Source organism: Stegostoma tigrinum, chromosome 1 (genome assembly GCF_030684315.1).
Source record: "Stegostoma tigrinum isolate sSteTig4 chromosome 1, sSteTig4.hap1, whole genome shotgun sequence".
NCBI lineage: Eukaryota > Metazoa > Chordata > Chondrichthyes > Orectolobiformes > Stegostomatidae > Stegostoma > Stegostoma tigrinum.
In genome coordinates this window covers 97,295,631-97,312,864 of record NC_081354.1, presented here as the reverse complement: position 1 = coordinate 97,312,864, position 17,234 = coordinate 97,295,631, and the positions used below count along the sequence as shown (strand labels likewise).

General features: G+C 39.5%; 1 protein-coding gene across 4 annotated transcripts in view; it reads right to left on the bottom strand.

The window, feature by feature from the left end:
* Window positions 1–782: 782 nt before the first annotated feature.
* tbc1d1 (TBC1 (tre-2/USP6, BUB2, cdc16) domain family, member 1) overlaps window positions 783–17,234 on the bottom strand; it is a 260,206-nt gene continuing 243,754 nt past the window's right edge. For all 4 annotated transcript variants that reach the window (XM_048535085.2, XM_048535091.2, XM_048535100.2 and 1 more), the window contains 5 exons: window positions 14,064–14,308; window positions 13,218–13,377; window positions 12,692–12,861; window positions 6,617–6,793; window positions 783–4,346 (listed from right to left, as the gene is read on the bottom strand). In XM_048535085.2, the coding sequence (XP_048391042.1) occupies window positions 4,137–4,346; window positions 6,617–6,793; window positions 12,692–12,861; window positions 13,218–13,377; window positions 14,064–14,308 (962 nt within the window). In that variant the 3' untranslated portion in view covers window positions 783–4,136. The remainder of the gene's footprint in view (window positions 4,347–6,616; window positions 6,794–12,691; window positions 12,862–13,217; window positions 13,378–14,063; window positions 14,309–17,234) is intronic.

The following is a 17,234-nucleotide window of genomic DNA, read 5'->3' as shown; positions in this document are numbered from 1 at the left end:
GGTAGGACTAGTCAGCTACACACAATATACTGTATTAAACATCTGACATTAATATGCATAAGGCACTGCAAGGCATCAACCCCAGACTTTATCTGCCAGTGATCCTACTGAAAGCCTCACATCACACAATTCCTTGTTTCAGACACTTTCCTTCATTTGCCGTTGTAGTCTGCCTATTGACATCTAGGCTTGACTGCATCTCATGATAAGCAGAGACCATTCTCACTGTTTCCATTAAGAACACAATACATTAAGAACAGCACAGGAGAGGCTGGCCCAGCAGATAGACCCATAATCTCCAAACCCTCAATTCTACGAGCAAATAATTAAATTCCCTCAAGGCAGGTCGAATGGGTATACAATGACAGCAAGTTGCAAGAATTCATTGGGAGCGATCCAAAGTATGGCAATGAGGGAAAACATGTTATAATCAGAAAGAATGGCTGCAAATGCAACATATTTGCAACTCTATGTTATGGTTCCTTCTTTTGGATTTTAAGTATGCAATCTCTACCCACCCTTGACAGAGAGTTTCAAAACCAATCTATCCCAGCAACCTTCACTGGATCTGTAAACACTTTTCCTTAGACATCCCCCCAATATCACAGGCACCTTCCATTGGTTGGTTACGGACGGACTCAAACCATCACTGTGTCCCACAGAAAGTCTCCTAGGATTAACTGCAGAGAATCCCAGTGGATACATCCCAGCGGATACATCCCAGCAATTATATGTATAGTGTTTGGATCCAAGATGTAGAAATGAATCAAACAAATAATAAATTACAGTGATTCAAAACAGTTTATTAAATAAAAATTCAAACTAAAAACAGGAATGGCATCTTATTCTAATTCTGCATATGCCCAATTCCTTTGGTACATCCATCTCTTTCCCTCTTGCCGTACCCCATAGAGTTTCTGAAGTTAGGCACAGGGACATGTTTGCCATGAATCACAGGCGTAACATTTATAATTACTACTAAAAAAGAATCAGCAGCAACATTCCACTTTTAAACACTGGAGCCCACATAGCAGATTACCAAAAAAAAAGAAGTGAGATGGCAGTGTAAACATTCCAAACTTGTCAAGCTCTTTTACTGGATCTGTAACAGTGTAGAAATGTATGAATATTCTCAACAGAGAACTACACTAAAGTTAAATGCAATACTGCAGATCCAACAGTGGGAGAGATACATATACCAGTCATCTTGAATTTCACAGGGGCATTATCAATCAATACAAATTGAACCCAAATTTAACTTTCTTTTTAGACCAGTCGGTATCAAGTTACATTTTAAGTCTGACACTAATGCTGGTCGCTTATTTGCTGATAAACAATAGATGGTGACAGTCTTTGACTAATTTACAGCATATGGCTAGTGATAAAGAAATTCGGCTGAGACCCAGTGTGAACTGTTGTGATTCAAAGAAACCCACTGAATGGGTAACAAGAGAAAAAAATCACAGCTTTGCGGCAATCCATTTAATGCACACCATTTGCTGGTGCCATATAGCTTGGCTCACTATTATGCAATCTTACAACTGAGGAATCAGAATCATACAAAGAAGGCACAGGAACATGTAAAGCACCATTAATTATGCTGGTGTTCAAATACATTGAAATCTTTACAGTGGAATGATGTTCAATACCTACACTGCCTTTTCTTTAAAGGAGTTCCTTCAGGTAATGATAGCAAGAACTTTTACTGTCTTTAGGCTATCAGTCCAATTCAAATGTCATATATCTCCTCCAAAATAGTCTTCATTGAAAAATATACACAGCTGGGATATGTACCAGTTCAATTTATCTAATTAATGGGCACATCATTCTTCTTCTATTTGGTTTTTGAATAATCCAAAGAGAGTATCCAAACGATCAGTAGACAAAGAAAAGTTACACGTCCTTTCAGCCTTTAACTCTGGAGTTCCTTATTAAAGGATGAAAAAGACTGAAAGGAGAACAGCAAGCAATCCATTTAACCAGGTAGAAACCAGTTCTGCCTAAAGCAAGTTTCCTTACCAAATACTGTGTTAATGGTTTCCAAAATTACAAGAAATTTGGCTTAAATACAGAAAAAAAAACAGTAATGTACCGAAATTCTGATTTTCAGTAAAAATCAGCTTGTGGTTACAGTGTTGCTTAATTGGATTTTCAAGTCTATTGAGCAAACTTTCAGCATTTTCACACTCTTCACATTCATTGGTTGTCAGAAGGTCACATTCAATAACTCAAACAATTGTCAATCACTATTCAATGGCATCAATATACCTATACACTGCATTGTTAAACGAAATGCCTATTGAATGGCAAATTCATGTTAAAGAATATTGTCACCTTTGGTGTTTTGCTTTTGGTACTAGAATTTCGTCAGATGTAAATACTAATGCTAGCTTTGTCAGTACATGATGAACATCATCAACAATTATAACTGCCATACAACCATGGTTAACAGTTTCCCCTTTCTTGGGCACTTCCTATTCATACAATGGTAACATACTGACACTGACGAAAGATGGGCAAGAAGCTACTTTCCATAACAGCAAATATTACTAATTATGCAAGTATTATAAAAATGCCACTTAATTTGGATTGCAATTTCTACTTGTCCATATATTTTTAAATTTGTATTTACATCTGTAACTTGCTGGAAGTACTTTGAATTTATTTTTGAATCTGGTATTAACATTGTCCACAAAATGAATTTAGTCTTTATTTTTAAGCAAAAATATAAAAATCAGCTAATAATGCATTTTTAAGGTGTCTCACTTTTCCTAACGCTCTTTACCTTCCTGACAACTTTACTAGTGAGCCAGATATGTACGATTCAATGATTCGCCACTAATACTATTATAGCTAGAACTAGAATGACTTGTAATTGTTGAGTGGAGAAGTGTTCAAAAGGTATAGTGGAACAGCATAAATGCCAACAGTATTTATTGTTCGAATGACTCATGTAATTTTTTCTTCCTTTTTTTGCCCCCTGTTCAACTGCACCACTTCAATATGGGAATGACATGAGAGAGAGATGTAAAACCAAAGCAACATGATCCTAACAATTCTTTTTGGCTAGTTTCTTAAAAAAAATAAAAACACAGTGCAACTTTTGCCTGTGTGATGCACAGATGTAAAGTAAAGTCGGCAGCTGTACCTTCGGAGTTACAACTGTCAATGCACAGATGCCCATTGACCATTTACACCCCAGACTCATGGGGGCAGCACAGCAGTAGAGAAAAATCGATAAGTTGCAGTGTTTATTAAAAATAATACTGAAATAGAACTGTTGGGGACATTAATATACACTAACATGCTTAATGGCCCCAGAAATAAATTCATATAATTCCCTATTAGCACCAGTTCGAAGACCCCATCTTTCCCTCTTCTATCCTCCTTTTAATATTTTGACAAAGCAATATTTACCAATGAGACATCTGATCTCTCCTTGCTTCTCAGTTTTCTTTTTCACTGCTCAGTGATGCAATTGCTCTAGATTAACTGAGCTGCAGTGGGTCAGGTCAATGTGCTTTTTATTTGCCCAAATGGTTTCTATCAGATGGGATCAATCTAAAGACATTACCAAAGTATAGAAATGCTTTTGTAAGAAATGTAAAAATGAAATCTTGCTTTTCCTACAAACAAAAACACTACTTACAGAAAGTGAATTGTGGAAAGTAAAGCAAAATGCCCAATTAATGGCCAAAAGAAGTTCAGAATAGTTTGTTATCACCCGAAATGGAGTGACAATCCAGGAAGTAATGCTGTAGGTCGAAATGTTTCGACATTAGCAATATGCTGCAAGTATATGTTTCACTCTAAACTGTATCTGTATACAAGATACTATGGCAAACACTTCAAACACTGTATCCAAATCTATTGGTTCGACTTGGTCTATACATTAAAAAAAACAGGGTGCAACCATTAGGTATTAATCCCACAATTCTTGCAGAAAGGAATCTCTTGTTAATCGGTCTTTAACAGCGATGATCCAGTGATTCGTGTTGTCACTACATTGCTGGATACTGTTGTGCCTTCAAATAGACCCAAATAAGGATCGTACTTGTTGTGGAGGAACCAGAAAGTTCCATTTGCTTAATTAATTTTTTTTAAAAAACAATTTGTTTTCTCTTATGTAAAGTGCATCAGATTTTACAATCATTTTCTTGTGCTTCAGACTGTGTTCTGTTGTCAGCATGTTCACTGCTAGGAACCTGCTTTTGAAATTCTTCAACTGCAGCCAAGAGTGCAGCTCTTTCCAGCTCTAAGGTACAAATGACTTGCTTCAACCTTCCTTCATTGCTTAGCAAGGCTTTTACTGTAGCTTCCAGGCTCTCAATTCTTGTATGAGCGACCTTTCATGAAGAAAAGACAGACATATTTATATGCTAGCTTTCACAACCTCTGTGCAGTCAAGAAAATATTTTACAGATAAGGAATAATTTTTCAATGGATAAGCAGACATGTATCAAAGGGAAATACAACCCTCAGTTTGTACACATGATCCAACAAACAATGAGGTAATCCCCTGAGAGATTATTGCAGTTCAGGCAAGGAAAAGCTCTCTGCTATTCTCTGAAATGAGGTTTTGGATGATTTACGGGCACAGAAGAGGGAAGTCTCAGTTTATATCTCACCAAAATATCAACCTGCTTTCAGGTTTCTCGTGCGGGACTTGACTGCAGGAACTGAAATATATTGCTCTGAACTTCGTAACCTGATGCAATCAGAATATGCTTGGTTGGTTCCTGAACTCTTGTTTTACTAAAAATAACATTTGTGTGATACGGGTTTCACTTTCTCTGTACAACTTGAATAATTTGCTAAGCCACTGCTGAGGGCACTTAAGTGTCAACCACATTGGTGTCAGTTTAGAGTTGTATATAGGCCAGACTGGTTAGAGACAGATGTGCTTCCCAAAAGGTCATTGGTGAAGCAGATGTCCTTTCATGTGAATCCAGCAGTTTTGCGGTCTGTAGATTGCCTTTCCAGATTTATTTACTTAGCTATATTTAAGTTCTTTTCTGCCGTGGTGGAATTTGAACTAATTTCTCAGGATTATTGGTTCATATTAGTCCAGGTAGCAAGATCATAAACCCAGCTACCATACTATGTCCTTGTTCCAAGCTCTTCAATATTAATACTCTTTTGGGATAATCTGTCAATTGTACTACTGAACACTTCTTTTGGCCCGAGATCCACAGCCTTTTAATTCCTAGAGTAATTCAGTTTTCCCAGAGAAGGCAAGTAAAAGGTCTTCTGTTAAAAGCAACTCTTCAGTTAGTCATCAGAGTACAAAAGCAGTCTAATGAAATTTCTCAAACTTGCCTTGGATATAAACTGCATCACCAGCTGTACTTATTTGCAAATTACACATTTAAAATTTGTGACTTTTCATGCGCATGAAGCTATAAATTAATTCCTTACTATAAGAGTGTGATTTTTGTATATTTTACTGCTGGGCTGTCACATTATCACAGTATTAGAGGTCAATAGTACAGCGCCTGAATACCTGAGAAGTGACATACTGTCAAAGCTTCAATTTCACACTTATCAGGACCAATGGAAGAGTGCCAAATTTCAAACGATTGCAATAATTTATACTTCAAGTTAAAAGGATGCTGATTAGTTGTTAAGGTGATTCTGATTATCTGAGGTATTTCAATGGAGAAAGTGATGGAGAACTGCATGCTCTACAAGTTCCCAATCACTCAATAAAATGCAATATTTGAATGTATTCATTCTCTTTGCAGACAACAGGTCTCTGTGAATGAACGCATATCACTTCTAATAAGGTTAAATGAACTTTACGGATTATCTTAAAAATGGTTGCAAGTGTACCAACTAGCACGGCCAGGAGTACTCAGTAAGTATTATCTAACTGTAGAACCATATCTAGACCAAGGTCTTACTCTGAGATTCACAATAATGGGCTACCCGCGTATAGTCTGTACTTTGCCTATTATGGACAACCAAAGGAACATGTACCATGCTTCAAAAGCCATTTGTTGGGATAGAGGGCCTATGTACCTGATATCACACTGGACAAGAAAGTTAGTCACGTCCGTATCCAATTGTGAAACATGCAGTGTGTCATTTGGGACTAATTGCAGTATTCTGTTACTAGAACATACTGCACATATAGTTATTGCACAGTAAAGCATGAAATGGCTTGGTTAACCAATTATTCACATATCTGAGATACTCTGCCTTTCTACTTTCAGTGCAGGTGTGATGCCAGGTGCAAATGCTGCATATCCTAGGCAGTGGCGATAAACTCCATTGGCATCCAACCAATTTAAGATGGCCATTCAGTCTAACATGGCTCATACATGCTTGCTACAGACAATATATATTTCCTTAAAAAGATCTGCTTTCTGAAACAAAAAAAAGAATGTTCAAGCTTTGTGCCTTTTTGGATAACTGGGAGTTTGGGGAAAGTATTGTTCCCTTTGCTTTCTCCAGGGCAACGGTCCAGCCAGTCTGGGTAGACCAGTCAACTAATCACCATCCTTTTCTCCTGTCGTTTGAAATTTGGCCAAGACTTCAGCAACAATTCTCCATCTTCAGTCATGATATTAGAACTGAACATCTGCAAATATTTTGCTTAAAATTCACAAGTAACCTCAAGTTCCTCCAGTAGATCACTGTTTTGCTTGCGTAAACTGTTGTTATTTTTTTCCAATTTTTCTAATCGTTCGTTGTCACTCATGGCAGCTGAAGAATCTATTAGCTCATCCTGAAGAACATGGTATTCAACCTCATAGGCTTGCAGCTGTTTGGAAAGATCCATTTCAAACACCTAGACACATCAACATAGGTCATTTTTAGTACAGCAAATAAAGCTCTTTTACAATTGCTTTTTCATTGAGCTATACAATTAGTAAATTGTTTCATGAAAACCAAAAGAACTGTGGATAATGTAAATCAGAAACAAAAACAAACTGTTGGAAAAGCTCAGCAGGTCTGGTAGTATCTATGGAGAGAAATCAGAGTTAATGTTTTGGGTCTGGTAACCCTTCCTCATTGGGTTCTGCCAGGCCTGCTGATCTTTTCCAGCAACTTCTGCTTTTGTAGTAAATTGTTTCCTTCTTTTATAGCTTTAACTTCTTCTGTACTCAAAAACGTAGCTGAGTTAATTACTGGTAGTATATTCTTTATGTGTAAATAATTTTAACAGACTGGGGAAAAAAAAAACTTAAGACGGCCACCTATTTAATAATGTTAACTAATAAAACTTTCCCAACAACTTGAATATCACTGTGCAACCAGTTTAGCAGGCAACGGGATCTTAACTGGAAAATTCATCCCTTATTTCCCTCTTTCCCATAATTATTTATAAAAAAACCAAAGTTCAACATGACATGCCCTAATTCCATGTTTAAAGGTTAATTTGCAAGATGAGAGATGTAACTTTTCAAATCAGATCTATTACCTGTGCCACTGAAGGTGAGAACAGGGGATGTTTTCAAACTTGTTTGTTAATTAGCCTCATTTGTAAATAACATATCAAAATCCAAGGGACAGATGTCAGTCAAATTTGGTGTACTGACAAGCCACGGCCAAAGGAAGAACTGATTCATTTTCGGCAAATCTGTGCATCTGGATCTGGGAACTTTTAAAAGGATGCAGGTCCTACATGCCGAGGATTTTGCAGCGGATATTTACGGAAGCAGAGGCTGCAGGGTGGATGGGCAAACTGACCATAGCAATGAAGTACTGGAACTCTGTCAAACGAGGGGAGTTAAGTGGGATACGGTAGCAGTGGAGGGCAATGTGGTGCAAGAGATAGACACCGTGCTGCCAACAGCAAGAATCCCAGGATATTGACTTGTCTGCCCATTGTCAGATTTCAGCGATGCTGGAAAGATTTCATTGTTGGAGGAATGAGAAAGTTTTTTTCAAGATAGGCAGACATACATCTACATAAAAAACGAAAATAGAAACTCATACATATGTCTAAGACTAAGAAGTGGCCTCTGTTTAGAGTGTACAAGCTTTTAGGGGTTAAATTAAAAAAGCAGAACCTCAAAAAGGTTCTCTGTAATAACCTGAGCTATGATTAAATTGATGGAAGGAAAATAGGATTAGAACACTAAACGTTTTGTTCAAAGATTGGTTTGGGAGAAATAGGTTTTGGCTCTAGGCAGCTGGCACCAGTCTGGCCAAGGTTGGAATGGTCTTCAGATGGGACAGCTGTTCTAATGAGTTTTATAACTAGAGCGGTTAACTAACCAGTGTCGGTGAGAGATCAAGTCAGGAAAATTCGTTAAATTAGAGGTAGAGAACAAGGCAAACAAAATAAGGTTGGATTAAGAGGAGCTGATTGTCTCTTACTGCCATCTTCAGATGAAGGGCTCAAACTTTACAGGAGTCCAGAAGACATTCATAGTAAGGCGGGCTAATTGAATTACTATTACAGAGATGTGGCAATAGGTTGACCATGTTTGGTATCAATTAAGAGTATTCCACATTTAGGAAGAACAAAAAGGGTACTGCTGAGCAGTACATAGGTGAGAATGGATCTTGGGATCAGAAATTCAAAATGTAATACCATCCAAGTGGAGCTAAGAAATAGTAAACAGCAGCAGCAAACGTTGGTCTGAGTGGTTTACAGCCCACCAAGCACTGTGGTAATGAACAACGCTCTATAAATGAGGAAATTAAAGTGCATCTAACAAGAGTATTATAATAATCACAGAAAGATGTAGACTGGGTGAACCTAATTGGTGCAAATACTTTGAAGGACGGATTCTCTGAATGCATTAAGATAGTTTTTCAGAACAGTATTTTGAGGATCCAGCCATAGATTTAGTGCTTTAAATCTTTTATGCAGTAAGAAAGGGTTAATCAATAGTTTCATTGTAAAAGAGCCTTTAGGGAAGAATGAGAGAATTTTACATTAAATTTGCAAGTGGTGGACCTGTAGTTAAATCCAAAAATAGGGTCTTACACTTAAACAAAACAGGAAGGAATGAGGAGAAAATTAGCTGTAGAGAGGTACATAGTTGCCTTCCCTGTTACTTGCAAGAGACTGTGTATTATTTCCATCCCATAATTCCAGCAACCTCCAGGGAACGACACGGCACAATTAGACAGGAATGGGCAGGTTTATCTGAGGGTGGGAGCTGTTCATAGACTGGTCCATGAATTATTTGGACAATGATTCATCAATATCTGAGAATAATTTTCCTCACAGGAGGGTCTAATAATTGCACTTGACTTCTGAGCTCTCTATAATAAACAATGCAACTCACCATGATACACTTCACCATAATCTACAGAACTGTGAAACTCTGTACTATCGGTAAGCTGTCTATAATTTAGACAGAGCACATGGTTACCAAACAATTAATGGAAACAGCCTATAACAATCTAATTCACTGTGAAGGGTTAAGTGGGGAGGGGGGGGGGGGGGGGGAGGGAGAGAGAGGAGATGAATGAAAGATTCAGCCAGAACATAGCTACAATAGCAGGTTCTAAACACATATTTTACTTGATTTAAGTTTAAGGAGAAATATATGAAAGATCAGAAAGGGACACACAGCTTTAAATCAGGTGGCCAGTTAGGTTTACTCTTGTAGAAGAGCTGATGTGAACATTGCCATTGCACCGAGAGCCACCACACCTCAGTGTTCAAAAGCAAAAGCAGACCATTCAGTACTTGATCTGTTGATCAATTGTGGTTCAGATGTTTTTTCCTGCCCCTTAAGTACATTTGTTGTATTTATTTTTCACACCCCAGTATAACTAGCAAGCTCACACGCTGGTAGGTACATGCTATGTAATTGACATGTTTTTCACTGAATTCATTTCTTCCTTGTTGCATGGACACACGTGCATTATAAACTTCTATCCCATTCTATTGAAACTTGACATCTCTCTTCCTCTCCTTATATTGTTGACGTCTACCTTCAAACTAGAACCTGAAAGGTACAGAAGAACATGTAGTGTTTCTCTCCCCTTCCCCGTCGCAAAGCAGTCAGCCACCACTTTCTACTTCTACATAGCAGTATGGTTAAATTCAACAACTAGCCACATCACAGAACTAACATAGTTCAGATCAGTCTATTGCTGCATACTATATAAGCTTGCACACTTAACCCAAAACAAGAATGATTTAAAAATTAAAAGACGTCAGACTTTGCTGCACTGTTTCAACAGGGTATGCCAGGAGCCAGGGAGGAGTGAGTTGTAATCCAAAGTCTTTTCTTGGATTCTTTCCAAACCACTATGGAATAAATGTGGATTAAGTTGTAACGTGTTCCTGCTAATATTATGTTTACATCAGTTTGGACCGTACAGCTTCAAGAAAAATCAAGGCAACTATCCAGGGCAGTACTGAGAGGGTGCTACAATGATAAAGAAATGAAATACTTAAAGCCAGATTCTGCCTGCAGTCTCAGATGGATGTAAAAGATCCTATGTCACTATTTTGAGAAATAGTAGGGGAGTTCTCCTCGTTGTCCTGACCAATACTTATCTTTCAAGCAACTTCATAGAAAGACATAACTCTCTGACGAAGGGTCTAGGCCCGAAACGTCAGCTGTTGTGCTCCTGAGATGCTGCTTGGCCTGCTGTGTTCATCCAGCTCCACACTTTGTTATCTCAGATTCTCCAGCGTCTGCAGTTCCCCTTATCTCTTACCTGGTTCCCTTGTCACATTTTAATCGGGGGAGCATGCTGAGCTTAACTTGGCTCCAAGAATTCCTACATTACAGTACCGATTACATATCAAAAAACTATATCAAGATTTGTTTTAACCAGCACCTCATCAAGCAGCACGCTTGATAAATTGGCAGAAGTTATATACTTCAAACACCACGATCCACTGCAATGCGGAGTATTTATGCTGCAAGTGAAGTTGAACAGTGATATGTATATCCCCCTGCACTACATTTCTATGACCAAAACATCAAAACACCACCTAAAATCAAAGATTTTTTGAGGGATATTGATGTCTCAGTCAGGGTTCACTGTGGTTACGCATACCTCTTGATTATCCAGAGTACTTGGTCAACAGGCATACTCTGGGTCCCATTGGTGCCAGTCAATATAAGGTTTGCACTTTGTTAGCTGTAAAGCATTTTGAGATATCCACTGGTCAAAGGCACTGTATAAAAGCAAGGCTACTTGGCCCCCACAAAGAGTTGTAGAGCAGACTGCAGCCAGTTACTGATTTCAGTCTGGCCTGGTTCTCCAGCAGAAACTGGGAACCCATCTCTCGTATGCAAGCCATCCTTGGGTAAGAGGTGTACCTCTGTAGCACATGGATGTTTAACTCCACCACAGATGCCCCTCCCCTACTTCGTTCCTCAGTCAGATAGCAGAGACCAAATATTCCTGTCATCAGCAAAAACGAGAGACAATCAGAAAAAAAATTACTTTATGTAGGAAATTTATTCTTGTGGCCTTATTACTGCTGTCAATAGAGTTGCACAGCACGAAAACAGACCCTTCAATCCAACTAGTCCATGCTGAACATAATCCCAAAATAAACTAGCCCCACTTATCTGCTCCTGGCCCATATGCCTCTAAATCTTTCCTATTCATGTACCTATCCTAATGTCTTTTAAATGTTGTAATTGTACGTTTATCCACCACTTCCTCAGGAAGTTCATTCACCACGCGAACTAACTTCGTGTAAAAAACTTGCCTCTCATGACTTTTTAACATCTCTCTCCTCTTACCTTAAAAATGTGCTCCCCAGTCTTGAAATCCCCCATCCTAGGAGAAGATGACGCCACTATCTCTATCTATAGCCCTCAATATTTTACTAACTTCTATCAGGTTGCCTCTTGACCTCCTACATTTAGTGAAAAAAGACACAGGATATCCAGCCTTTCTTTATGACTCAAACCTTCCACACCTGGCAACATCCTAATAAATCTCTTCTGAGCCCTCTCCAGCTTGTTAATATCCTTTGTATAACTGGGTGACCAGAATTGGACACAGTATTCCAGAACAGGCCTCACCAATGTCCTGTACAACCTGGCAGTTGCTAGTCTGACATTTAGTTTGGGGGCAGGATTTTCTCAGTGGGCTTTGAAAACCCCATCATCAGGTTCAAATGAGAGTCAACAGCCCATACTTTGAAGGAAATGATAAGCTGGCTGTGCACTTCCCTCAACTGGCCAATTATTGGCCAGACTGCACAGGTTAGCTCAATTCTGTTCACCTTGTGAAGCTGGAGGGCCAACAGAAGGCCAGTACATGTGGTCATCGAATAGCTCCTCATATTGATACATTACCATTCATTTAATCACCAGCAAGAGGAGTCATACCAGACTCAAAACTTTAATTTTACTCTCGCTCCACAAATATTCCCAAATGTGCTGAGTTTCTCCAGCATTTTCTGCATTTGCTTCTTTTAAACATCACCAATACACGTCTCCTTCGTTGTTGACCATGGCATCCCACAGAATGTTCCTGAGTTTTGAGTTCAAGATCAATCTTGAAACATTGTCAACCTGATGCTGACACTAATGGGAATCAGTATTTTAACCCTAAAGGGAGAACACCGTGAGAGTTACAGAGCGTAGAACACAGGTCATTCTGTGAAGAAATTCTCTGTTAGCTGAAACTGCAGCTAACTGCTTCTCTTAATTATATCCTGTCCAACTCTCCGCGCAAAAGTGTGAGAAAATCTACAAGAGCAAAACAATACATTTTTGAATCAACCAAGTAATTAAGTTAATACCTGATTAATTGTTTTTTCCATCTGCACGAGCCCAAGGTTGGGTAGAGTGCACTTTATAAAGTCAACTATTGATTCCAGACTTTCGTGTTGTAGAATCAGTGGCTTGTGGCTTCCCAGCAAACTTAGGGCTACCTTAAAGATTACCTCTGACCCTTGAAGGAAAATCATATCTACAAAGCAAGCATGAAAATGCATTTAATGAAGTCATTAGGAATGCAAACTGCTGCATCATTTTGTGACAACTTGTGACTTGAAACAATTCAGAGTAAAATTAAAGAATTAAAAAGGGTGTTATAAATTTTTTAATCTAAAATAAGGATAATGAACAACAGTTCAGATGAAATAATTTCAATCAGCTTATTGTCCATAACTGATAACTTCATACCAGCACCATTGTACTATTTGGCAGAATTGAATTCGTGCTGTGATCTTTTTCTCTTGTTAAACCACTGAATTCCAGCAACAGCCGTATCTTTTCTCTTTTACTGCAGTTAAGTTGTAATTCAAAATAAACAGCAACATTTACCAAAGACTCTGGCCACAAAACCCAAAGGAAACTGAGAGGCAAATACAGTGAGAAACCATGGGGCAGCATAAAGACTGGGACTAATTTCATTCTCTTCAAAGTGGCTGTACAGATCGCGGTGGTAGTCATGGAGGAGTCGTGAAAGTTGGTACATCTGTATCTGCAAACCCAAATAAGATGATTTTAGTAACACACGCTAAATTAACTCCAAGTAGATTGTAATTGTATATGGAAGGTAGTGAAATTAAAGGACCTTGAAAACCCATTATAGTTCAAGCAGGCTCCTGCTCCTCTTTTGTCACTAGCTGAGCTCGGAGGGAAAAATCTATAAGTAGCTGATCCTTCTGGAGAGTGTTGGATCCACAGAATTTCAGAGCCAAATTTCTGACAGGTACCAACTATAAACCTCAGTGAAGGCTCAGCCTGCCCTCTTCCCAATTTAATCAAAGCTGATCATTAGTGCTATCAGCAAACCCCTTGTCCCCCCACCACTTACACACTTTGAGGGAACAAAGATTATTCTCAAAGGTTCATGTGCCTTCCAGTTATGTGCCCACTTCTCCTATCTAAATTGTTTGTATCTCCCTCTGATATCACTTATCAAAGTTATAAATATTATTCCCTACAACTGTTGAACATTATATATCTTTACCCTGCTTCATCCTTCCCAATTATGAGAATTTGATGATGGAACTCATGTTGGAAGGTAAAATAGTCAATTTTAACCAATCTATTAAAATTAAGAAAATAACAGCTATTTTTATCCAAAGTCACTGTTATTCACTTAATAATTAAAACCTTAATTCAGATCAGGATTTAAGAACAAGCATAATGTAACGACTGTACCTGTAGAATAATCATGTCTGGTCGATATTGCTTCCTCAAGCCCATGTCATACATGAGAAACTTCAGTGTATGAAAAGCATCTTCTTCACTCATGTGTAGCAGCAAGATTCCTGCTACAAAACTAAGGCCCTGGCAATAGCCCACCTCCGGGTCCAGCAGAGAGTAGGCTTTCAAGAGATTATATAGGGAGAGTTGGCCAGCACCCAACGGAGCAGCAAAATAGGGGTGTGTCGGAAATGTACGACCTGTAAGACAAGACAGTTTAACATATGAAGGTAGGAATATTTTAAAACTCCACCACCCTGTTGTTGCTACACCAAGAAATGATGTTCCTTCCAGAAAAAAAAGCCATACAACTTTTTTGTTTAATTACACAGTTGGAAAAAGTGAAACAGATTCAATAAAAGCATAATTTACACAAATATTCTGTTGCTGCTTCACTACACAAACTGTTAGACTAACAGAACAATGAAGAATTTAGCTAATTGATTCATGTTCAACATTTGGCATATTTAAAATGGACCATGGCAGATGAGGCAGACCCCAAAATTTAGTGAAAACGCTCACTTATTTCCACCTGGAACTTAGGATCGAATTTCTGAAAACATTAGGGAGGCGACTTACACAAATGTGGACTCACTCTTCGGTAATAAGTATTTAAGGAACAATAGTCGTCTCAAAGCATATCAGCAACTGGTACTTCCATTACTATGACACTACTGTCATTCTGTAATAGATAATATCTATGACAGGCCAGCCCAAATAATGGCCTTTACCACTATCCCCAAAGTAAAGTCTGTACTACTGTCCAAAATATAGTCCATTATGATGCTCCCAAAAGCTTAAGCTCATTCAATAGCATCCAAACAGGGGTGGCACTATTGCTTAAAGGGGTAGCATAGCTGTTCTGTGGTTAGCACTGCTCCTTCACAGTGCCAGAGATCAGGGTTCAAATCCATAGGTGACTGTCTGTGTGTTTATACATTCTCCCCACGTGTATATGGGTTCCTTCCAGGTGCTCCTGTTTCCTCCCACAATCCAAAGATGCGCAGGTTAGGTAGATGGGCCATGCTAAATTGTCATAGTGTCCAGGGATGTGCAGGCTAGGTGGATCAGCCACGGGGAACGCAGGGTACGAGAGACAGGGCAGGAAAGGAGTCTGACTGGAATGCTCTTTGGTTGGTTGGCTGGTTGGTTGGTGTAGACCTGATGGGTCGAATGACCTGTTTCCACAGTAGGGATTCAATGAAACCACAAGAATTTTTTTGCTTAGCACAGGTCATCTGTTACCTGCTCCTTTTCTTGAGGCCTACTTTATAACGAGGCAGTTCAGCAATTCAGTGCACTGGCATCATAACCCAAATATGGAAACATGGTGCTACATGCCACACATCTAGCACTTACATTGTTATTAGCAAGCCATGTATCGTTTTATACTTCAACAGACCGGTGACGTGGGTCCAGTGTATAGTAGCTGTATTAACAAATCAAACATTTAAGTTTTATCCCCCTTTCTTAGCCTCACAAAGTGGAATGTAAATGATGCATCAGGGTCGACTACCTAAGCCTTAAGCTGTGAAGCCAGCTCTTGTACCAGCCTGTGATTACACTAGCAATCTCTAACAGGCAGCAAGTCTGGAACTTAGTGGTAGTGCATAAGCACAGAGCAGAAAACAAAGGGGTAATGTCAGTCTGGTTTTGCTCCCCACCCAAGATAAAAATTTCTCCGACATTCAGCTTATACTGTAAACAAGGTCTCATTCTGGGTTCACACCTTAGTTGGCAACACAAGAAAATATGTGAATACACAAAAGTTTATAATATGTCCGAATGCTGAGAGGAAGATCCTAGTGAGACAGAAAGGGAGGTGGGGGACCAGGTCATTTATGTAAATAATTTCTTAAAAAGAAACACCAAACAGAATTACATGCCCTTCATTTGTTTATTCCCGACATGGAAATCATTTATATTGCAGATAGAAGGAAAAAACTTGATTTTAACAGCGACGCTTGACAACAAAAACAAAAAAATTTCTTAATTCAATCTCAGAAGATCAAACTGTAGTGATTCAACTGGAGACGAAAGAAATGCATACAATCAGAAAGCAGTCGATGGTTACTTTGTAATAATGAACGAAAGAGCAGATAGTGTTAGATAATGAGAGAGGGGTTAGGTCAACTTTGGAATGAAAAGGAAAGAAATTTGAATAACTAACAGGATCCTTGTGAACTTGAGGTAATGGAGAAACTCAACCTTTCCATATCATTCAGATGTTCACCTGCACATCTGCTAATGTGGTATACTGTATCTGCTGTTCCCGTTGTGGTCTCCTCTACATCAGGGAAACCAAGCAGAGGCTTGGGGACCGCTTTGCAGAACACCTATGCTCTGTTCGCACTCAACAACTGCACCTCCCAGTCGCGAACCATTTCAAATACCCCTCCCATTCCTGAGATGACGTGTCCATCCTGGGCCTCCTGCCGTGCCACAACGATGCTACCCAAAAATTGCAGGAACAGCAACTCATTGCGCTTGGGAACCCTGGGGCCTAATGGTATCAATATGGACCTCGAGCTTCAAAATCTCCCCTCCCCCCACTGCATCCCAAAACCAGCCCAGCTTGTCCCCACCTCCCTAACCTCTGCTTCCTCCCACCTATCCCCTCCTCCCACTCAAGCCACACCCCCATCTCCTACCAACTAACCTCATCCCACCCCCTTGACCTGTCCGTCCTCCCTGGACCAACCTATCTCCTCCCTACCTCCCCACTTAGTCACCTTTACTGGGTCCGGCCAAGCCTCTTTAACCAGTCTGTCTCCTCTCCACCTACCTTCTCCTCTATCCATCTTCTATCCGCCTCCCCACTCTCCCCATTTATTTCAGAACCTCCTGCCTCTCCCCCATTTCTGAAAAAGGGTCTTGGCACGTCAGCTTTCCTACTCCTATGATGCTGCTGGGCCTGCTAGGGAGAGGGGGAGGCAGATAGAAGATGGATAGGGGAGAAGATAAGTGGAGGGAAGACAGATAGGTCAAAAAGGCAGGGATGGAGCCAGTAAAGGTGAGTGTAGGTGGGGAGACAGGTCAGTCCAGGGAAGATGGACAGGTCAAGGGGGCGGGATGAGGTTAGTAGGCAGGAGATGGGGGTGGGGCTTGAGGTGGAAGGAGGGAATA